Here is a 23,503-nt window from a genome sequence, read left to right as displayed (position 1 = left end):
AGTAAAATATCCTATTCCATCAGAAGGAATTTATGTAAGATTTGAATTAATGTAAATTTAATGTGGGTTACTTTGGAATACTTCATGTCAGAGAATAAAGACCCAGCTGAGGGGCTGGGGTTATGGCTCAGCAGTAGAGACTCGCCTCGCATGCGCAAGGCCCTGGGGTTGATCCTCAGCACCACATAACAAATAAATTTTTAAAAAAGTTATTGTGTATAACGACAAAAAAATAAATATAAAAAAGAGACCCAGCTGAGCTGGATCTAGAAGACCTTGAAGCTCCTCCATCCTTTAGAAAAGAGGATAAAGAAGGTTGATTCACCTGCTATCAGCTTAAGGAGGTTTCTGAAAAGGAAAGAAGAAAGGAGAAAACAAAGCAGATCCCTTTAAGGACTACCTCAAACATTAATTGAGGCAGTTGATACATTCTTTAAAGCCTAAAGGGCCTGAGTCTGTGAAGTGGAATGTTCATTAGTATTTGGAATTTATTCAATGCTCAAATTAACAAATTGATAGATTTATTATGGTAGAATTTTCGAAATCAATATTTCTTGAGAATTTAAACATAGATTATAAATTCGATTGATCATACAACCAAAAACATTGTAAATGATCACAACAAATTAAGCAAGCCATAGTCAATTCAATAGTTCAAAAAGAATATAAATAAAATGATTACAAAATATATGTCTTCACTTATATTCAAGACTATTTCAAACTATGGATTTTGTTTCTTTAACTACCTTTGAACTATGTTTAATTTATTCCTTTTATGAATACATGACAGTAGAATATATTTTAACACATTATGCGAACATGGAGTACAGCTTACTTTAATTAGGATCCCAGTCTTGTGGATGTACAAGATGGTGAGATTCACTGTGGTTTACTCATAGATGAACGTAGGGAAGAGATGTCAGATTCATTCCACTGTCTGTCCTAGTTCTATCCCCCTCCCTTCCCTTCTTTCACTTTTTCCTACTCCACTGAGCTTCTGTTCTTCTCCTACCCCTCCGCTCTTGTGGAAATGTATGTTTTTGATGTTGGTTTTGGTACTGTGGATTTAACCAGAGAAGTGCTCCAGACAGGGCCTTACTAAGTTGCTTAGGGCCTTGCTAAGTTGATGAGGCTGGTCTTGAACCTGAAATCCTGCTGCGTCAGCCTCCGTGTCCTGGGATTACCAATATGCACCATAGCACCCGGCTTGAACTGTTTTTATATGTTCCTAGGATTGTTGATGCTTTCCCAGGGGTTAGAGAGCAATATTTAGATTTCTTCCTGGAAAGGGAATACTCTCAACAGACCCCAGAGAAAGTTCCTTCTCAGGCCAAATGCTGCTTGCGTAACTGAGATACCTGGCTACTAGACATGATTTCTTTTCCCAAGGACACTCAAGCCAGATCTACAAATCATTAACCTGTATTTCCTTTTGATAATTAAATATCAGAAAGGCCAGTTTGTGGTGGTAAGAACATCAGATACACCCTCTTAAAAAATTTCAAGTGAACAATAGACTATTGTCAACTCTAAACACAATTCTGTACAGCAAATCTCTAGGACTTATTTGTCCTACGTAACTGAAACTTTATGCCTGTGGAATAACAGAGCAGGGAAGCTGCTCTTCAGAAAGACGTTTTCATTCTACACCTTCTACTTTAGTTTGGTTTTTATTTGTCTGACCTACTCCCAACTACAGTGGATTGAACAGTGTCTCCTCCTCCCCCAGAATACATCCATGCACTAGCTCCTGGCACCTATGAATATGACCTTATTTGGGGAAAGACCATGAATATGACCTTATTCTGGGAAAGACTATGAATATGACCTTATTTGGGGGAAAGACTGTGATTTTAATTAAACTAAGGATAGTAAATTGAAGAGATTATTCTGAGTTATTTGGCTGGGCCCTAAATGCAGTGACAAGTGTTCTTATAAGAACTCCAAGGGGAAAATTGGCAAGAAAAAATATAAATCAAGAGGAGACAAAGTGACCATAACACAGAGTCAGAGACCAGGGAACACAGCAAGAACCAGTGGCCAAAGGGATTTGGGATTCTTCCTTAGAATCTGCAAAGGAAGGGAAGCCCTAGTAACATCTAAATTCCAAGAATCGTAGAGAAGAAATCTGTGTTGTTCTGTACCATTAAGTTTACGGCAAATAACTACAGCAGCCATGAGAAGATAATATACTCCGAAAAACAGTTTAGAGGTTAGCCAGCCTATGTTACATAGTCCAGTTCTTTGGGATACATTGCTATCTACAGTCACACACATTATTTAAAGCAGATGTGTGTGTGTGTGTGTGTGTGTGTGTGTGTGTGTGATCGATATTAGTACATAGAGTGGTTTTCTTTTCTGTTTAGAAAGAAGTCTACACAATCAGTTCTTCTCCTGAGGACACTTAATTAAGTCATCCTGTTGGAGTGTAGTTGTAGGTGATCACAAGTCAGCTGATCCTTCAACAAGTTAGCCTGTCTGAGGCTACAGTGTCTAATTCTCTTGGATTTGGTGGCCGGGTAGAGTTCTTTATGTTTTTCACCTCTATTGTATGTGAATAAAGCAAACACATGTTCATTCTTTACAAATAGGCAGCATTGATAGAAGAAAACACATATTTGAATATCACCTACTTACTAAAATCTGTAAAATCAATGAAAACCATTTCATCTGTCTTTTTGTGTATCACCTTTAACGACTTTTCTGATATCTACGATGGATCCAGGGCCCTGAAGTCTCACCCTGTTCCTCCTCACCTTAACCGTAATGACATTTGAGGTTCAAGGGACCACACTTGGCCAGTGGGTGACCCTGAAAGTCGTTCCCTTTGACCTTTCAGCACAGCCCTTGCTTTTGATTTTTTTTTCAGACTGTTCTGACATTGTCCTGTTACAGACATGGGATCAGCAACCCTGTCAGGATTCCTGATCCCTTTTGTGAAGAACAATCAAGTCCAGGCAGTGGAGGACTGGGAGGTGGGGTGATATTTAATAAGGACAGAGCTGGGAAACACGTCCTAGTCCCGGTGCACACTGAACTTCCTAGTGTTGTGGACTCTTTGCCATCTGGTGCCTGCTGCATCCCTGCTCTGCCCTCTCTGCTCTGCTCGGTGCCCAGGAGGCTGACCACCCGAGCAGTCACCCTGACCCTGGAACTCGCAGCTCGACTTTACGCATGGGGGAGGTGAAGAGGGAGGTCACGGTGCCCTTCTCTGTTGTCCCCCTTATTCATGCCACCTCGTTTTTACTGCTCCCCTGAGAGAGCCCCTTTCCCATAAACTCACTCAGAGCCCCTCTTCCTCTTGCCCTTCAGGTCCTGGGGTGGAAACCGCTTCCTGTTGGTGAGAGCCTCTCCCCACCCTTTGTGGCCTCCCTTAGCCCTTCCCACCCATTTTTCATTTCATCAAACCTTTCGGGTGGATTTTCTTCCATCAACTGCTAAACGTTAACTCCTGCACTGACAGAAAGTTCACTCCTGCATTGGATCCTTTATATCAAGGTTCATTCTTTGTTCCATGGTGAGGCTTAAAATTTCTTCAGAGAAATGCTCCTTTTAGCATTGAGTGAGCCCCATGCAGACAAAGAGAACAAATGGGGCCAATTAGCGACCAACTAAATCTGCGCCATGGAAACCAATTTCTCTAAGACCAGTTGGACCCAAGGGTCTCTTGCACATCCCGAAAAAAAGCCGTTCTCTCCTGTTTTATTATGTATAATAAAAGGGTTTTATTATATACAATACAAGAAAGGGGGCTTCCTCTCCGTTCCTGTTCTGGCGTCTTTCAAATGATCAAACTGACCAGTGACCCAGATAGCGGCCATATCTAAAAATATGGCAAGAGTGGGAATCGACATTTTCTCTTTGCACTGAAGCCGGGAGCTAGATTTTTTAAAATGAACTTCATTTTTAGAAGTGTTAGATTTATAGAAAAATTGTGAAGATGGTGTGCCCCACGCCCGATTTCCTTATAGTTAACATCGTATGGTAAGAGGGTGCATTTGTTAAAATTAATCAACATGACACATGATTATTAATAAAAGACCATAATTTATTCAGAATTTCTTAGTTTTTTTCCAATATCTTTTCACTGCCCCAGGCCTCCATCCATTATGTCTCCTTAGGCTCCTCCCAGCTGTCAGTTTCTAGAACTTTCCTTGTTCTGATGAACTTGGGAGTTTTGAAGAGCAAGACTTTTAGGATTTGTCTGATGTTTTGTTCCTGATCAGAATGTCAGGGGTTGTAGATTTGGGGACAGTGACCTTTTCGTCCCATTATATCAAGGTTAGGACTGTCAACAGAGCTCACCGCGGCTGGTGTTCACCTTGGTCGTCTGACCGAGGCAGTTTTTCAGAACAAGGTCTCCATGTGCAGCCACACTTAAGGAGTGGGAGTTATGCTCTGGCTCCTTGAGTGCAGAGCATCTACATAAATTGTTGGGATTCTTCTGCATGGGGAATTTGTTTCTTCTCCCCCATTTGTTTATTTATTCAACATTTTATTTATATTAGTCTGAACTCATGGGTACTTATACTTTGGTTATAACCCAGTACTACTTTATTTTGTTGCCCAATTTGTTCCAGCTTTGGCCATCAGAGGTTCTGACAGCTGGCTTCTGAGTCCCTCTGACACACATCCATCTCCCCCTCCCCACCCCTGCCCACGAACACCTTTTTTTGTTGTTTTTAACACTTCCTTCTTTTCTGGCACAACAGAATGCCAACATGCATCAGGCTTGTCTTACATATTTCTTGCTCCAGTGTTAGAATCAATCATCTCTGGATTCAGCCATCTCTCCAAGGCAAAGGATATATTTTATAAAGTAATATTTAACAATGTAAACTTGAGTTTCACAAACTAATTCTCAAACCTTCTGCTGTGGAAGAGAAAGACGGAAGATGCAAGAAGCAGTCCTGTAACAAGAGCTGGAGTTCTTTTTTATTTTTATTTTTCCCAGTTTCAAAAATATCTTTTTCAAAATGTCTCGATTGTTAAATTGGAAGTAATAAAAGTGGAAGCAGTACTAACGAGAAGAAAGATTTTTAAAGGCAAAAACACAGACATTAATAACAGCAGACCCAAGCATGAGAATACGATCTGAAAGAATCTTTTTGGAAAGCATGGCATGTGGGACAGTATTTAAATTTTGGTTCAGTGTCCTGGATTGTCAACATACTGTGTTCTCAATTTTTTTTGCTTTGTTTTTTAAATATCTCATACTGTGCTCTCTAACAATAAAATAATTTTAAAATCAATTTAAATTTGTCATATATTAATAAAATTAAGATTTGATAATTGTTTACCTTAATGGGGCTCAGTGTGCATTAATCCAATGATCAAATCAGGGTGATTAGAAATTCCCTCTGCTTTTCATTTCTTTGTGCTTGAAGCCGTTGAGCTCCTGTCTTCTAGACCTTCATAAAAACGGACAGCTGTATTTGGGTTCCCATTTCCCCCTCCTTCCCTCTCTCCCTTCTTTTCAGCCTCTGGTAATGGCTATTCTACGTTCAGGTGGACTATTTTAGCTTCCGCAGATGAGGGAGAACACGGGGCACCTGTCTCTCTGTGTCTGGTTTATAGCCCTTCACTCCGCGGCCTCCTCTTCCACCCGTTTTGCTACAAATGAGAGGATTTCACTGGAAGCCACTAATTGGAACCCAGGAACTAGAGATTGGCTTTTCTCAAGACACTTGATGTCAAGTCTTTGCTAGTAATTCCAAGTCTGGGTTTCCTCAGTGACGATTTCTGTCAATTCCTTTTTAATTTTTCCTATGCATGTGCTTTATGTCTCATTTCTTCACATGCCTCATCAATGTTTGGTGAAAAACTAGACATTTTGAAGATTATGGTCTCCAAGAATGAATTGTCTCCCCCACCTCCACACACACAAAAATGTTGAACCCTGAACCCGCAAAGTGTCAGTCTTTAGAGATAGGCCATAGAAGGATGGCCTAATTAAGGTAAACTGAGGTCGTAAGTGTTGGGCCTGGATCCAGTAGGATCAGTCCTTTAAGAAAACTTTGGCTATCATCTCCTCCCGGCCCCCTCCCAGTTTTGCCATTTTTTCCTGTGGGTTGTAGTGGTGCACTTGATGCCATTCTAACCTACTTTTGTAAAGACTATGCTCTTTATCATGTATGATCTCTCAGATCTTTGTTCCTCCAGTTTGGTTTTCAGTCAGTGGTTTGACAGAGAATTCCAAAGAAGGTGAAAGAGAAAGAGGTGTGGGAGAAAGGGAGGTAGGGAGGAGGAGTAGAAAAGGAAAGGGAGGCAGGGGAAGGAGGGAGGAGAGAAGGAGAGGATCAGGGAGGGGAAAAGAAGTGTGAGAAATGAAAAGGAGAAAAGAGGAGAGGAGACAGGTTTGGAGGGGGCCGGGAAGAATCTCCCAGTCTGCAGATTGGCTCTGGATTCGGGGCACTCCAGTGTTTACTGCTCTGCCTAAACCCTCCCCTCCTTCCTGTGCTAAGCTTAAACATCAGCAAAAGAAGAAGTCGTAAGCTCCTCTTGGCTCTTTTCTAAGTATGTGTCCTGTCCTGGGCATGAACATAGCCTGAAGATTCCTGGTATACATGGGAGCTTTTCAAAATCTCTATTTGCCTAAGAATCTCACTCACCAACTTTTTCTTCCAGACATTTCTTACTTACCCAAATGTTCATTTTTTTTGCCCCCAGGCAGCTGCAGCTTTTTATTTTGTGTTTCATTGTCCTTGAGGCATGTCTTTCTGAAGCCACTTCTCTGTTCTGAGAGAGCACCAACAGGTGCCACAAAGGCAAGTCCTTGGCCTGCTTCGGTTCCTCAGAACACCCAGACAGGGGCACAAGCAGGGATCGAGGTCCACTCCTCCCTTCCTAGAGTCAGGAACCCACACTGTGCATCTGCCCTGGCATCTCTGACCCACCTCGCTGCCAAGCTGGGGAGAAGGGATGGGACAGTGACAAGGTGAAGTGCCACAAGGCGCTCTCCTTCTCTCACTCCTTCTCCTGAGTGTTTGATTCCTGTTGACCTTTAACTGTTTCTAGAGTGCTGATAAAATTCCTTCTGCAGTTTGCCAGCTTTTTCAGTGTTTCTGAGAAGCCGTGAGCTTCAGAGTCTCCCACCGCCTTCACCAATGCCATTCCTCTTCTCCAGACCAGCAGTTTGCAGGGAAGAATTCAAGGGAGCAAACTTCTTACCATATCTTTGATCCTGACAGCAAGACTGAAGCGACTTTTTGCTAAAATCAAGGTGTGAACATTCTGATAGGAGAACAGGGCCAAATTTAAGGAATTTGCTGAAAAATCTTGAGTATTGCGGGTTTGAGGGGTACTGCTGTTTGACTCCATGAATCCAAGGATAAGTTTGTGCTGGTCATCAAGACGTGAGCACCAGAAAGTTTTTGAATCTTAATGTCCATCAATAATCAGCATTTATTAAGTACTTTGTATGTGCCCAAATCCTCCATAAATATTTTACGCTGTTTATTCCACTTAATCCCTTTGAGATGGGTACTTAATGCTTGACAATGAATAAACTGAGACTTGGCTAGGGTAAATTAACTTACCTAAAGACATACAGTGAGTACATAGTAAAGCCAGGATTTAACTCAGACATGCTGAATCAGTAACTTTCTTAGGAATTAATAAGTCCAGGGGTATCAACACTCTTTTCTCAAGTTAAGAGACTTGATGAAGTACAGCACCTGCCTCTAAGGATTTGGCAGGAGTGTGGGGAAACCTGAGCTGTGATTACAACTCGGCTGGAGGTCTGGTAATCAGCAGCCTCCCTTGTTCTCCTGTTCATGCCTGAGATCCAGCCCACCTCCATGAGCTTTCTCAAAACTGCAGTCCCAGCAGGGACCAAGCAGAGACCAGCCCTTTGAGGTCACTCTCCTCCCCATCTGAATCTCCACCCCAGTGCAGGAAGAAAGGGCAGCACAGAGAAAAAGAAAATGGAGCAGGACACCACCCCCCACAAACACACTCTCAGACAGACACTATTTTTCTAGCCATTCATCACCGAAAGCTTTCAAATGTTCCTTAGTTAAAATATGCAAGAAATTAGCACCTCTATCACTTATGTTTTATATATATATAATTACATTTCTGCAGCCTGTCCTAAGTGACAGGTATAAAGATTTGTGTGTAGGAAATTCATAAAAACAATATTCATAATGGTAAGTAATTACACACAGATTAAATAGCCAACAGTCAGGACATGGTAGAGTGTGTGTGTGTGTGTGTGTGTGTGTGTGTGTGTGTGTGATATGTGTAAGCTCCATGACAGCAAGAACACTTACTCTTTCTCCAGAATCTATCACAGTGCCTGTCACAAAAAAAAAAAAAAAAAAATAGTGCAATACATTGACATCGATAGGCCAGTGAACATAATAGAACACTTTGCAGTCTTTAAACAAATTTAAAAAAATAAGTAGATAATTTTTCGAGATATAATGGTAAGCCCCAAAATATACAGATTTTTCAGTACAATTGCAGTTCCTCTTTTAAAAATAAGTTGGGTAGAAAAGACACCTAGAAGGAAATGAACTAAATATAAACACTGACCATTTCCAAGGGGTAAAATTACATAGGCCTTCTATGTTTTTCTTAAAAAAATTATTTTTTTTAATTTTTAAATTTCCAGATTTTTAGACTGAATGAGTCGGGTGTTGGTAAAATGCACCTGTAATCCCAGCTTCTCAGGAGGCTGAGGCAGGGGGATTGCAAGTTTGAGGCTAACCAGGGCAACTTAGTGAGACCCTGTCTTAAAGTAAAAGAAAATAGGACTGGGAATGTAGGTCAGTGGTGGAGCACTTCCCTAGCATGCACGAGGCCCTGGGTCTAATCCCAGAACTGCAAAAATGAAGATAGATAGATAGATAGATAGATGATAGAATAAATGACTTTTAAAAAGAAAATACCTAAAAACATTGTTTTTTGATGATCTGCCATCAGCTTCTACATTTTATTTCCAGGTGAAGTGGTTATAAAGCACCTAGAAGTAGTCACTTAGCAACATAAGCAGAGCACTTTGTTCAAAAAAATAGATTCTTAATTGTTATTTATTGACTTTTTGCAAACTTACTACCCAAGAATGGTTACTGAAAGCAAATGAAAGAGAAAGTACAAGAAACAGAAACAGACATCAGTGATCAGGGATGCTTTATTAAGAAGCAGAGGGGCACATTTTCAAGAGGAAAATGGCAACTGGTTACAACAGGAGTCTTAGTCTTGTAGGGCTCAGGGAGACGGAATCATAGCAGAATGTGTCAGCTGGGCCGTCGGGAACAGTTGTAGATACGGGAACCGCTGAAAGTCCAGACCACATTGTTTTCCTTCTCTCCCTGTCCTCCTTTCTACCTGGGGGTTGTTTTCCCGTATCTTTCAGTTACCTATAGAAAAAGAGAGAAAGTAAAGCAAAAAGAACAGAAAACAGCTAAATTTCTCTGAGTGTATTTTGTTTGCTTAGATCTGACTTCAGAACTATATAATTATTTTACATTATTAAACAAATTAAATTCATTTTTCAAAAGCCATCCCTAAAAATAAAAGGCAAATAAAAATAACAAATCTGGTCTTGGGCTAGGGCTGGGGCTCAGCGGTAGAATGCTTGCCTAGCATGCGTGAGGCACTGGGTTCCATCCTCAGCACCACATAAAAATAAATAAATAATTAAAGTCATGTCCATCGATGACTAAAAAAGTATTTTAAAAAAATCTGAGGTCTTACTGGGGGAAGATGGCGGCGGGAAGGGAGTGAGCAGCTCCGTGCTCCGCACCGCCACACCCGCAGCGTGTGTTGCCACGTCTTAAAAGAAAAAGTAAAGATCATTCAAGGAGATCTGTCGACAAAGACTAAGCACCGCGTCAAGCAGCGCTGCCTCCCCTCCCCCAGCCCACACCCTCTCCCCGGGTGTCCCGAGGGCCGCAGCTTGGCCGCTGCCGCTTGCTGCGGAGCACGTTAGAGCAGACTCTTCACCCCGAGAGTGAGCCGCCCACCCGCAGAGCAAAATGGAACAGCTGATAAGATGAGTGACAATTTAAAATCTAAGGGATCCAACATGGCGGCGGAAGTGGAGAGATCAAGTCTCTAACCCCTTCAGCTGCGCGGGCATAGGGAGAGGTAAACTGTCAAAATGCTGTTTGCTCAGGACCACTAGGCAATGCTGAGCTGACGTGGATCCCGGGCGAACAGTCTGGGCTTCTCAGAACACACCGAGCCCGGATCGGCTGCATTCTAGCTCCGGTCCGCCTGCTTCTCGTGACTCAGCACTAACGATCCCGCTGAAATAACTAGTCGGCCCACCTGAACTCACAGAGGTAAAAGCCAACCGAGCACCATAGCCAGACCGAGGGAATCAGGAGTGACTGGGGACTAGCGGCGTAGAACTCCCAGCTACCACTCCCACCAGTGCTGACAACAGCTACCAGGGGAGTTGCTACCAGAGGGCAAACAAATTCGCTGGGGGTTCTCAGCCCCAAGCTCTACAAACTCAGGGTCTGAGGGAGGCAAACAGGGAGAGTGTGCCCAGTCGTTCCTGAAAACAGGGCTCCCAGGAGCAGCAGACCTGGCGTGTGGTGTATTGTGGTGAGTGTCACAGGTGAGCGGGGCCTGGCTTGAGGAAACACAAGAGAAGGCCCTAGGCACTCAGGATTGGAGACCCGCACAGTCTGGGAGGAAGAGCTGCTGCACATTGATTGGATCCCACCTATCAAGAAGAGAAGCTTGGCCCAGTGGGCACAGCTCCACCTACTGGAAGAGAAGTTAATCGAGCTCTATGACTGCATTTATTATTTTTTTTATTTTATTTTATTTTCATTTTTGTTGTTGTTGTTGTTGTTCTTTAACTTTTTTTATTAATGTTTTCAATTTTTTAATTCTTTTTATTTTATTATTATTACTATTATTTTTTAAACTTTAATTTCCATTTTTTTATTATCATTATAATATTTTTGTTTTAAATTTTTGTTTTTTCTTTTTTTCTTTCTTTCTTTATTTTCAATTTTTTTCTTTTGCCTTTTCATTTCTTTTCAATTTTCTTATTCCCCCTTCCTTGAATTCTACCTGCCTACACTCATTCTCTTTAGTGACTTCTTCCCTTCCCTTCTAATATCTTTCCTCCCAAGCATCAAATAAATTTATAAGAGTAAACAGTAACTCAGCAGTCAAACAGAACAAGAAGTAACATGTGCAGCATGAAAAAGCAAGGAAGAAAAGGAGTATAAACAATGCAGGACAGCCTAAATATTCAGGAGGACCTAGAGTCATCAGAAAAAATGGCCATATAAAGAACTCAAGGAACACCTTAGACAGATGGAAAGGAACCTTAGAGAGGATAGGAGACAGCAAATCCAAACAGCGAAAGATCACATTGAAAATGAATTACATAAACAGATAAAAGAAGAAGTTAAGCATCTTTATCAGGAGATAGAGATTATAAAAAAATCAATAATTCTAGAAATGAAGGAAACGATAAACCAAATTAAAAACTCAATCGAGAGTATCACTAACAGAGTGGAGCAAGTAGAAGCCAGAACGTCAGATAATGAAGACAAAATATATCATCTTGAAAAGAGTGTAGCCAACTCAGAAAGCCTGGTAAAAAATCACGAGAAAAACATCCAAGAGATTTGGGATAACATAAAAAAACCAAACTTATGAGTCATCGGGATAGAGGAAGGTACAGAGATTCATACCAAGGGAATGAGTAACCTGCTGAATGAAATAATTACAGAAAACTTTCCAGAAATAAAAAAGGAAACAGATATACAAATTGTAGATGCATACAGGACACTGAGCATACAAAATCACAGTAGACCAACGCCAAGACACATTGTTATGAAGATATCCAATATACAGAACAAAGAGAAAATATTAAAAGCTACAAGAGAAGGGAGGCAGATTACATTTGGGGTAAACCGATAAGGTTAACAACAGATTTTTTCATCACAGACGCTGAAAGCGAGAAGATCCTGGAACAACATATTTCAAACACTGAAATGGATGCCAACCAAGAATTCTGTATCCAGCAAAATTAAGCTTCAGGAATGACAATGAAATAAAAATCTTTCATGATAAACAAAAGCTAAAAGAATTTGTAGCCAGAAAACCAGCATTGCAAAGCGTCTTGAGCAAAACACTACATGAGGAAGAAATGGAAAACAATAACCAAAACCATCAGTGGGAAGTGCCTCGGTAAAGACAGAGGACCAGGGGGAAAGCTAATCATGGAGAAACAAACTAAATTAGAAAAAAAAAAAAGATAAATAATCAAACATGGCAGGAAGTACAAACCATATATCAATAGTAACTCTAAATGTTAATGGCTTAAACTCTCCAATAAAGCGACATAGGCTGGTATCATGGATTAAAAAAACAAATCCAACAATATGCTGCCTCCAGGAGACACATCTGACTGGAAAAGACATACACAGGCTGAAGGTGAAAGGTTGGGAAAAAATATACCATGCACATGGTCCTCGTAAGCAAGCAGGGGTGGCCATCCTCATATCAAATAAAATCGACTTCAAGACTAAGTTAATCAAAAGGGATAAGGAAGGACATTATATACTGTTAAAAGGAACCATTCACCAACAAGATATAACAATTATCAATATTTATGCACCAAATAATGGTGCTGCGACGTTCATAAAACAAACTCTCCTCAAGTTCAAGAATCCAATAGAACACAACACAATAATTATGGGTGACTTCAACACACCTCTCTCACCATTGGACAGATCCTCCAAACAAAAATTGAATAAAGAAACTATTGACCTCAATATCACAATCAATAACCTAGACTTAACTGACATATATAGAATATATCAACCATCATCAAGTGGATATACTTTTTTCTCAGCAGCACATGGATCCTTCTCAAAAATAGACCATATATTATGCCATAGGGCAACCCTCAGTAAATATAAAGGGGTGGAGATAATACCATGCATTTTATCTGATCATAATGGAATGAAACTGGAAATCAATGATAAAAGAAGGAAGGGAAAATCCTACATCACATGGAAAATGAACAATATGTTACTGAATGATCAATGGGTTACAGAAGACATAAAGAAGGAAATCAAAAAATTCTTAGAGATAAATGAAAATACAGACACAACATATCGGAATCTATGGGACACAATGAAAGCAGTTTTAAGAGGGAAATTCATCGCCTGGAGATCATTCCTCAAAAAAAGGAAGAACCAACAAATAAATGAGCTCACACTTCAACTCAAAGCCCTAGAAAAGGAAGAGCAAAACAACAGCAAATGTAGCAGAAGGCAATAAATAATTAAAATCAGAGCAGAAATCAACGAAATTGAAACAAAAGAAACTATTGAAAAAAATAACAAAACTAAAAGTTGGTTCTTCAAAAAAATAAGTAAGATTGACAGACCCTTAGCCATGCTAACGAAGAGAAGAAGACAGACAACTCAAATTACTAACATACGGGATGAAAAAGGCAATATCACAACAGATGCTACAGAATACAGAAGACAATTAGAAATTATTTTGAAAACCTATAATCCAATAAAATTGAAGATAGTGAAGACATTGATAAATTTCTTAGGTCTTATGATTTGCCCAGACTGAGTCAGGAGGATACACACAATTTGAACAGACCAATATCAATGGATGAAATAGAAGAAGCAATCAAAAGACTACCAACCAAGAAAAGCCCAGGACCGGATGGGTACACAGCAGAGTTTTACAAAACCTTTAAAAAGAATTAATACCAACACTTTTCAAGTTATTTCAGGAAATAGAAAAAGAGGGAGCTCTGCCAAATTCATTCTATGAGGCCAACATCACCCTGATTCCGAAACCAGACAAAGACACCTCAAAGAAAGAAAACTACAAACCAATATCTCTGATGAACCTAGATGCAAAAATCCTCAATAAAATTCTGGCGAATCGGATACAAAGGCACATCAAAAAAATTGTGCACCATGATCAAGTAGGATTCATCCCTGGGATGCAAGGATGGTTCAATATACGAAAATCAATACATGTTATTCACCACATCAATAGACTTAAAGATAAGAACCATATGATCATCTCGATAGACGCAGAAAAAGCATTCGACAAAGTACAGCATCCCTTTATGTTCAAAACATTAGAAAAACTAGGGATAACAGGAACTTACCTCGACATTGTAAAAGCTATCGATGCTAAGCCTCAGGCTAGCATCATTCTGAATGGAGAAAAACTGAAGGCATTCCCTCTAAAATCTGGAACAAGACAGGGATGCCCTCTATCACCACTTCTATTCAATATAGTTCTCGAAACACTGGCCAGAGCAATTAGACAGACAAAAGAAATTAAAGGCATAAAAATAGGAAAAGAACTTAAATTATCACTATTTGCGGACGACATGATTCTATACCTAGAATAAACAAGGAGGGAAATGAATTACAGTAGATGGGTAGAGAGAGAAGATGGGAGGGGAGGGGAGAGGGGATAGTAGAGGATAGGAAAGGTAGCAGAATACAACAGTCACCAATATGGCAGTATGTAAAAATGTGGATGTGTAACCGATGTGATTCTGCAATCTGTATTTGGGATAAAAATGGGAGTTCATAACCCACTTGATTCTAATGTATGAAATATGATATGTCAAGAGCTTTGTAATGTTTTGAACAAACAATATAAAAAAAAATCTGATACTCTAACTGGCAGTGTAACCATTAAGAAGAATTGTAAATTACTCTGAAGCACAACAACTTGGCTATATATTCACAATAGGATAAACCTGAAAGATAAAAAGAAAAAAATAAAAGAAAAAAACCTGCAAAACTCTAAATGCATTTCCATGATGGTGGTAGTAGAAGTAGCTTGTGTTATGTGTTTGTAGGAGAGTTAAGTCATTATTTAGATTGATGTTGAAAGAGAGTTTTCAGTATGGATGCCAAGATTAATGATGGTAGGTAAAAATCCTGGATCTAGAGTTTGAATTAAGAACATTGTATTAATTCCTGACTTTTCTTTTTTAAAACATTATGCATTAGTTTAGTTTTGTGCTCTGAAAAGGCCCATAAACAAAGACCCACCCAGTAGTGATGACATCTCAGAATAGATATTTCAAATAATATTTCTCTCTATGGAAAGCAGGACCCATTGAGAAATGACTGATTCCCAAGTACAAGGAAAGCCCAACACATCCTAGCAAACCAGAAAGCAAGGGAACTTTCTAAACTATTCGTGTCTTGCCAAAAGGATTCATGAACTGATTTGAAAAGGCTCCCACTGGCCAAGACTGAAACAATTTGAACATCAACAAAGATAATGATTGCAATGGATTGAATCACATTAACTATTTAACCCAGTGTTAATAATGACACTTAAAAAGAAAAAGAAAAAAAAACCTCAACTCATTAACCAACCTTGGATATGTACTGGAGAGCCAACTCATTATCTTATAACTGGTCATTAAAAAGTGGGGAGAGGGAGTGAAGCAATTATCAGAACTTCCTTATAAAATCCACACATCACAGCATTCAAATAGTTGACAAGGAACACATTTCTTTCTTGACTATCCCAGCCTCAAATGAAGGAAATGAGATAGAACATTACATTTTGCAACACTGATGAATTAATGGGTCTAGGCTAAGATTATCAATTATTGATAAATGTCACAGAAGAGAGACAGAGACAGAGAGAGTTAGACATTATGAGCTTCCTAATGGAAAGCGACCACTGTGAAACAGTCCAGTCCAAAAAAAAAAAGAAGGAAAAAAAAACTTGCATCTGCTTAAATTTCTAGATAAAACTTTGAAAAGATAAAATAGCCAATCAGGAAAATTTGAAAACAGGTTGACTAGATGATGATATTGGGGAATTATTGCTAATTTTTTAAGAGACAATGGTCTTACAGGTTTTTTTTAATGGAATACTTTCATGTATATTTTAAAAATCCAAAACAAAAGGTCCAAAACTTGTCACCATTGCCCCCACTGTCTGCTTAAAGTCACACAGATTGTCATTTATGAGGCTCAGATTGAAGCCCTGTGGATTTAAGCACAAATTGGCATGTCACCCCAAAGATAGGAAAATCACCCTTCATCTGCAAACCTGCTTTTCAACGCAGTTTCGTGCCTTCTTCAGCTGTGGAAGCCCATACTTCTCAGTCCCCATCGTCGTCAAAGTGTTCCCTACGTGACCCTGCTTTGCTCTGATATCCGCGATGAAGATTGAAATGCATACCAATGGCAGTCTTATGTTAGCGTGCTTTCATCTCATACATCATACCTGTCAGTTCACTTCCCTGAGCAACCTTGAACGGAGGCGTCTGGCACAAGGACAGGGAATTCACATTTCTTTTCTTGACTTTTCTACTCATCCTGAATTCATCAGAAAGCCCTTTGGGTGTGCTGGGAATCAAAATAATAACACTTTTTAATGGCACTTACAGTACTTGAAATCTAGCAACATGAAGACCCAGTTTGGATCAAGCATGAAGGTCATCCAGTCTTCTGGTAACTGTGACTCGGAACCCACAGAAGATGTGTAACAGTGGTCTACCTTATGCTTTGAATATAGCCCTTGCTGCTCTGCCATTGTGACTTATTTTTAAAAGGACATGTTTCTTTCTCTCCCTCTCTCCCTGCCCCCAATCTCAGGGGAAACAGGATTACCTTTCTTCCCCATCCTAGGCAGAGTTATCTGTCCTTGAGCACCTACCCACCACAGGAACCAAGTAATTCAGACTTGGGGATGGCACCAGGAAATCTCAGAAATGACTCTCTCCCAAATTAAGAAGTGAATTACAACTCCAGACAGAAAACATGTGAACTGTAGTCTTTGATTCACATCTTTAAAAACCCTCTGCTCCCACTAATGGGCAGAATCACAGCCTCTGGGACAGGAGTCCCCTGTATTTCTCCTTTGCTAGCAAAGCAATAAAAATCTGTTTTCCCTTTTCTCAAAACCATGTCCTCGTTATTGGATTGATGCTGGGGACTAGGATGGAGCTTTTGGTAACAGACGAACTGGTACCTAAAATCTGTGAGTTGTCCTGGTACTACACAACTTTTTCCCCATACACATGTGGCTTGACTTATGATGGAGAAGTCTATCAGAATTCGGAAATATCATAAGTTGAAAATGCATCTAACACACCTAAGCTACCAAACCTCACACCTTAGCCTAGCCTCCCTTAAATGTGGTCAGAACTCATGCATTAGTCTGCAGTTGAGCAAAACTGTCTAACACAAAGTCTGTTTTATTAGAACTTGTTGAATATCTTGTGTAATTTGTTTGGTTCCAGGTACTACACATGGATACCAAGATCCACAGATGCTCACATCCTTATATAAAATGCATATAACCTATGAACATCCTCTCTTATACTTTAAATCACTAGATGATTTATCATACCTCATACAATGCAAATGCAATGCAAATAGTCGTTATATTGTATGGTTAGGGAATAATGACCAAAAGGTCTGTACGTGATCAGTACAGAAGGAATTGTATTTATGAATACAATCCATAAGTACAGAACCCACAAGTATGGAGGACTGACTATGTTTAAATTAAAGAATTAAATTGTGTGTGTGTGTGTGTGTGTGCAGACATTAATATGGACACACAAAAGAAGGCAGACTGCACAATGATAAGAGAAATCTGCACCAAAAATAGAAGAAAATAATATTATCTGCTCAAGGTTTCAGTAGATCTTTAGTATAAAAGCCCTAGGAACTGATGTCAGAATCTCACTGCCACTTGTATTTGTTGGGTATATTTACAGTTAGATCATATGGTACACTGTGTGTGATCTCTTTACTATCTCTCATTGGTCTCAGATAATCGTGTTGTTCTCATGAAGTGATTCCATTGGTGTTATAGGTGAATATTTAGAACAAAGCAGATACCCTTAAAGTACCTTACAATCTCTTTAAGGTATGAGGCTCTAGAAAAGGACCCATCTGTGACTTTCTCCCCCCTGGTCCCTTAAGGATCCCCAGTTCTCCCATTTGCCCCTAGAATCTGATTCCCTTCCCACGGAGCCCAGTCATAGGCTGTTCATTTGGAGTTGAGTTTGCCTGTCTGCCAGGTCCCCTGTGGGTTTGGCTCCCACTTTTGCTCTTAGTGATCTCCTCAGACCCCTTGGCTCCAGGTCTGGGAGTTAGAGTGTGGGTTTTTGCCACTACCCTGTCCAGCAAACATAGCAGTCTGCACCCCAGCCAGCTCCTTTGGGGAGCCACACCAACAGCCTGTCTTCAAGAATGCTGTCTCTGCCAAGAAGCTTAAGCCTGATGGGAACGTCTACAGTCCACCCACCCTCATTCCACTCTTATATGCATTTATTAGTTAAAAGCAAATTAGCCCTAGAATATGCAGATGCATTTATTCTCCCTCCTCAGAGCTCAAAAACAGAAGAAACAAAGAACAACAGCAAAACCTTGAAACATATACAATGGTTTTGCTCTTATTAGCGTATTGGGTCTTTCTGGCCTAAGAGTTAATCTTTCCAAAAATCTTCTGTTGTTTAAAATTGGCCAAAGGGGGGGGGAGTCTTCTGATGCTGACTCAAATCATTCATCACTTCCCTTTCAAAATGGGACAATCCCAGATCAAAGAACTGGACAAAGGACTCACAACAATGAAGTAAATACATTTGGAAAATAATCAACAGTTTTTGTAGCAGAAATCATTCAGAGACGGGGAGGAAAATCACATGGAGTCCCATGTCAAACCCCACCAAGAACAGAAACAGCTGGGAAGTTACGGAAAGAGAGGTCTTAAGCAAACTAATACTGAAATCCTTCCCTTGGGCAGGGCTATTAAGTATTTCAGAATTTGTCTCCTTCGAGAATAAGCATCTGACCTCTTTTGTTTGAGTTCTGCAAAATAACCCAACCATGTACTTTAACACAGAAGCCTCAATTCCCTCAAGATTGGGGGGATGAGCTAAAGGTGCAGGGAGTGATTGAAAGAGTCCGAATTTGGAGGGGCCTTCTCTGAAATTAAGAACAACTCCTCATGCAGAGAGTGGAGACTGAAGCTTTACAAACCCTCCAGGGTGTGCAGGAGGCTGAGGGTGGAGACGTCCCCTGCGCAGGCCTGTCTAGCACAGGCTAAGTCTGGAAGCACATGAGCAGAGGCAGGTACCTTTCCTGCCTTTGGTCTCACTTGGCTGCCTCTTTCCCGTCTCTCCTCCTTTAGAACCTTTGCTCACCTCCAGAGATTGCAAAGATGGGAATTTTGAAGCAATAAGTTTCTCCCACCTTCCTTCAAAACTGGATTTGAATAAAACCTATTTTCTGACCAATTTGACTTTGAGTACTTATGGAGCATCCAGAACTCTAGCCCAGGCTCCACTCCCTGGGCCGTACCACCTAGTAACAGTGCATGGAGGAAAAGTCCTGCAGCCCCACAAACAAGGTGACAGAAGTATTGTGCTGATCGCTGAGGGACAGAATAGGAGAAACTGAGTTTGCTTTTTCTTGCATCTTCAGAGAGATCTTTGATTTGTTTAAGGAGTATTTAGTTGGATTTTTTTTTTTTTTTTGCTTCTGTGACCAAAAGACCTGACAAGAACAATTTTAGAGGAGAAAAAGTTTATGTGTAGTTCATGGTTTCAGAGGCCTCAGTCCATAGATCCATAGTCCATAGAGTCCACTGGCTCCATTGCTTTGGGCCTGAGTGAGGCAGAACATCATGGTTGAAGAGGAAAGCAGCTCAGGACACAGCCACCAGGAAGTGAAGTGGGACAGCTTTTCTCCAGTGACAAAATATATACTCCTAAGGCACAGCCCCAGTGACCCACCTCCTCTAGTCAGTTCCTGCCTGTAGTCACCACCCAGTTAATCCCCATCAGGGGATTAATGCACTGATAAGGTGAAGACTCTCATAACCCGATCATTTCACCTCTAAACCTTCTTGCATTGTTTTCCACATGAGCTTTTTGGGGACACCTCATATCTAAACCACAGCAAGAAGCCTTCCACCTGCCTCCTATACAGTGGACTCTCCTGGACATAAATCAGGTTGTTGAATTCTTCCTTGATTATATTTTTGAGGCAAGAATAGAACGTATGGGCATGCTAATATGACAGTACTTGAGTATGATTACATCTCAAATGTCTTCAAAAAGTTTACATTATGATGTGGTTTTAAAACAAAAATATCTGGGGTACATAGGATGGTGTGACAACAGAGCAGCATGTTGTAAATTAATATTAGTGAAGCAAATGTTCACCAGAAGGAAATTTGTACATTTTCAGTTAGTCTCAAAAGCAACATTTAAGTCCTGAGAAAGTACAGTTTCCTCAAGTTAATGATGCTGGGATACATCCTGCTCATGTGACACACAAAACAGAATCGCTGAGCAGACGCTGAGTGCGTTCACTGAGGCAGGAGAAACATCTAACTAGCAAAAAGACTTCAGAGGGATAAGAGGCTGGGTGAAGGTGAATTCATGGACTCTATAGGATTACTTTCATGAATTGTTTCATGATTGGTAGACAGCATTATCTTCTTTCTTCCTATTATGGAGTTTCATAATCAATTTGAAATGTTTCTTTGAAGGGTTTCTCCTTTTCTTCCTAAATTACACAGTAGTTCCCCTTTATCTACAAGAAGATAAGTGCAAAGATCCCCCAAGGGACTCCTAAAATGGTGGATATTAATGAATCAACACATGCTGTGGTTTTTTTTTCCTCTACATATATGCCTATGATAAACTTTCACATTTTCAATTCTTTATAGCTTCTCTTTGATGTATTTGAGTTAATAATATTACTACTCTTGCACTGTAGCGTCATTATTAAGTAAAATAATAGCTACTTTAATTAAAAAAAGTACTCCCATACCATAGCAGGTGATCTGATAACCAAGAAGACTACTAAGTGACTAACACAACATGGATACATTGGACAAAGGGATGATTCATGTCCCAGGTGGGGCAGAACAGAATGGCATAAGGTTTCATCATGCTACTCAGAATGGCATGCAATTTAAAACTTACAAATTGTTTATTTCCAGAATTTTTTATTTAATGTTTTCAGGCCATGGTTGAGTGCAGGCAACTAAAATCCCAGAAAGTGAAACTACAGATAAGGGAGGTAGAGAGAAAGAGAAGAGTCAATGATGACATCAGGGCTTTCAGACAAAGCAAATGAAGTAATAAGTTTTTTTATGCAGACAGGTAAAGAGTTCCAGGAAGAACAGTGTTAGTCAAGCAAAAATGATCAGGACTTTAGTCTTGGTTGTGGCAAGCTTAAATGAATTCCAGTAGAAATGGTGATGAGCACGTTCAGTGGGGAGGTGGGCTGCAGATAGAAATCTGAGGATCTGAGTGTATAGATGACCTCAGATTCCTTAGAAGCAGAGCCCAGAGCTTTGAGGTGGGGATTCTTGTGAAAATCATTTATTTAGGGGGTAATCTCAGACACGATCATAAGCATACAAGAGAAGCCAGAGGACAGAGAAGGAAGCTGGACAGAGATGTGGGTTCCACTGACATCTGGTCTCAAGTTACGGAGAGTCGGCCAGTGGTGCCACCTATTCTCCCTGCCCCACACGGGGCTGTCAGTATGGAAGTGACCTGGGCATGACAGCAAGGTGTTCGAAGCCACAGTTATGGGTGATAATCCCCTAGGGCAGGGCTGTAAACACAAAAGACAAAGACCTAAAGAAAAGCCGATTATTCCTATGATAATAATCCTCCCTTATCTGCCAGGATTCTCACACTGCCCCTTGGAAGAAGCCACATGTGGAACAGTAGCACACATGAAAGATGACTGTGTGTGATGTCACGTCTCTGGACATGGAGAGTTTGATCACTACAGAGGCTCTTGTTAGCCTATCTGATACACACTGAGGGAGACCTTAGGCAAAGTGGGAAGATGTGGGTAAGGCATTTAAAGATGTCTGTTTCCAGAAAGATGGGGTAGGGCTGGGGATACAGCTCCGTGGAAGAGCACTTGCCTAGCGTGTGTGAGGCCCTGGGTTCAATTCCCAATCTACAAAAAATTAATTAATTCCCTTATAAGATGAGGCAGACTCTCATTTTCCTAATTCTTCCTCTAATGACATTATGTATAAGACAGAAATAAAAATATTCTGAAAGATGGAACAGAAAAGTCAAGCCAGCCAGGGACAGTGAGACCCTGGGAAAAACACAGTGGCAAGCGCATTGAGCTTTCTTTCATCATCATTTATTCTGAATTAGACCCTAGAAAAGCCAACAATCCAGAAAATTCAATGAAGACAAACAAAAGTGTCCCAAGACTTCCCTGTCTATCCAAAGGATGTAAAGGGGAAGTTTAGGAAGACTGACAATGTGTAGCCCATAACAGCATGACTCCAGCCAATGTCCCCCAAAACCTCACTGCCCCAGCCCTCAGCAAAGACAAAGTGGAGAACCTAGGTTTCCCAACAACTGCCCACAGGGATGTGCTGCTCACTTCCCAGGACAGTGGCACCAGAAAAGTCTGAGTTATGAGTCAGGACTTTCAGCCCTGCTAGGTAATAGTGGGCTCCCTCTCTCGGTATCAATGGAAATCACACAAGAAAGAGTCCTGAGAACCCCACACTCTGCCATGCGGCTTCAGAGATGGTTAGGTGGCGAGGTAGGACTTTCACCACTGACCAGTGGGAATGAGGCCCCTGCAGCATGTGCTGGCTGAGACCCTACGAGAAACAGTGATGAGTCACCCCAGCCCCAATCAGCCAAGGTGCAATCAGCAAGGCATAGTGGGATTCCTGAAACCCCACCCACCCCACAAGTAATGAGGTGCCCTCCTCATCTGGGGAGTGTCACTGAAGGCCAAGCAGAAACCTGGACTTCCACCCATCTGGCAGTAAAGAATTGGTGCCCCACTTCCCCTATCAGAGCAATGTCTGAGGAAACCTGCTTCAAAGGAAGATGAAAGCTAAATATGGTGGCACACGCCTGTAACCCCAGCCACTCAGGAGGCTGAGATAGGAAGGTTGCTGCTGAGGGCCATTGCCAAGTAGGAATGACGCATCGAAATTTCCTTGCCAGCGTACCCCATGTTAAATGGACTTGCCTTGGAAATCCGCTGTGACCTTGCATGTGTGTTTGAGAAAGGTGACCCTGCTCAATGACCAGGGTGGATGCAGGTTTGAGGAAGTATCTCGCTCCTTGGGTTTAGGGCGTTCCCGGTTTAAGACAAGTTTAAGGCGTTCCTGGTTTAAGACAATGTGGTTTCAGGGAAGTTCCAGGTTTAAGTTTATTGCTGCTGGGAATAGGGCGTTCCTGCTGCCTGAGTTCCCATTGAGTTCTCGTGGAATTGAGAAAGTATTTGGGACGTGAATTGTGCGGGCAGATTTGAGATTTCCCCTGAACGTGTTTGTAGACGGTTGGTGTGAGTTCAGGAATAAAGAATTGCTGTTTGAATCTACAAAGCTGTGAGTGGCTCATGATTCTGTGCCCAGCCAAGACTGCGGCAGGTTGCAAGTTCAAGACCAACCAGTCTCAGCAAATTAGGGAGGCACAAAGCAACTTAGCCAGACGCTGTCTCAAAATTTAAAAAGAGGGGTGGATGTGGCTCAG

The 23,503-nt window shown here is 40.9% G+C and overlaps 1 protein-coding gene across 1 annotated transcript in view; it reads right to left on the bottom strand.

Moving 5' to 3' along the window:
- Positions 1 to 9,118: 9,118 nt before the first annotated feature.
- Positions 9,119 to 23,503, bottom strand: part of LOC144249836 (uncharacterized) — a 277,991-nt gene continuing 263,606 nt past the window's right edge. Inside the window, exons 7-8 of the mRNA XM_077792034.1 lie at positions 16,228 to 16,349; positions 9,119 to 9,365 (exon numbers count right to left, since the gene is read on the bottom strand). Coding sequence (XP_077648160.1) covers positions 9,358 to 9,365; positions 16,228 to 16,349 — 130 coding nt within the window. The 3' untranslated portion in view covers positions 9,119 to 9,357. The remainder of the gene's footprint in view (positions 9,366 to 16,227; positions 16,350 to 23,503) is intronic.

This window comes from Urocitellus parryii, chromosome 12, assembly GCF_045843805.1.
Source record: "Urocitellus parryii isolate mUroPar1 chromosome 12, mUroPar1.hap1, whole genome shotgun sequence".
Taxonomy (NCBI): Eukaryota; Metazoa; Chordata; class Mammalia; order Rodentia; family Sciuridae; genus Urocitellus; species Urocitellus parryii.
Note: the sequence above shows the minus strand (reverse complement) of the source record. Positions and strands in the feature narration are given on the sequence as shown.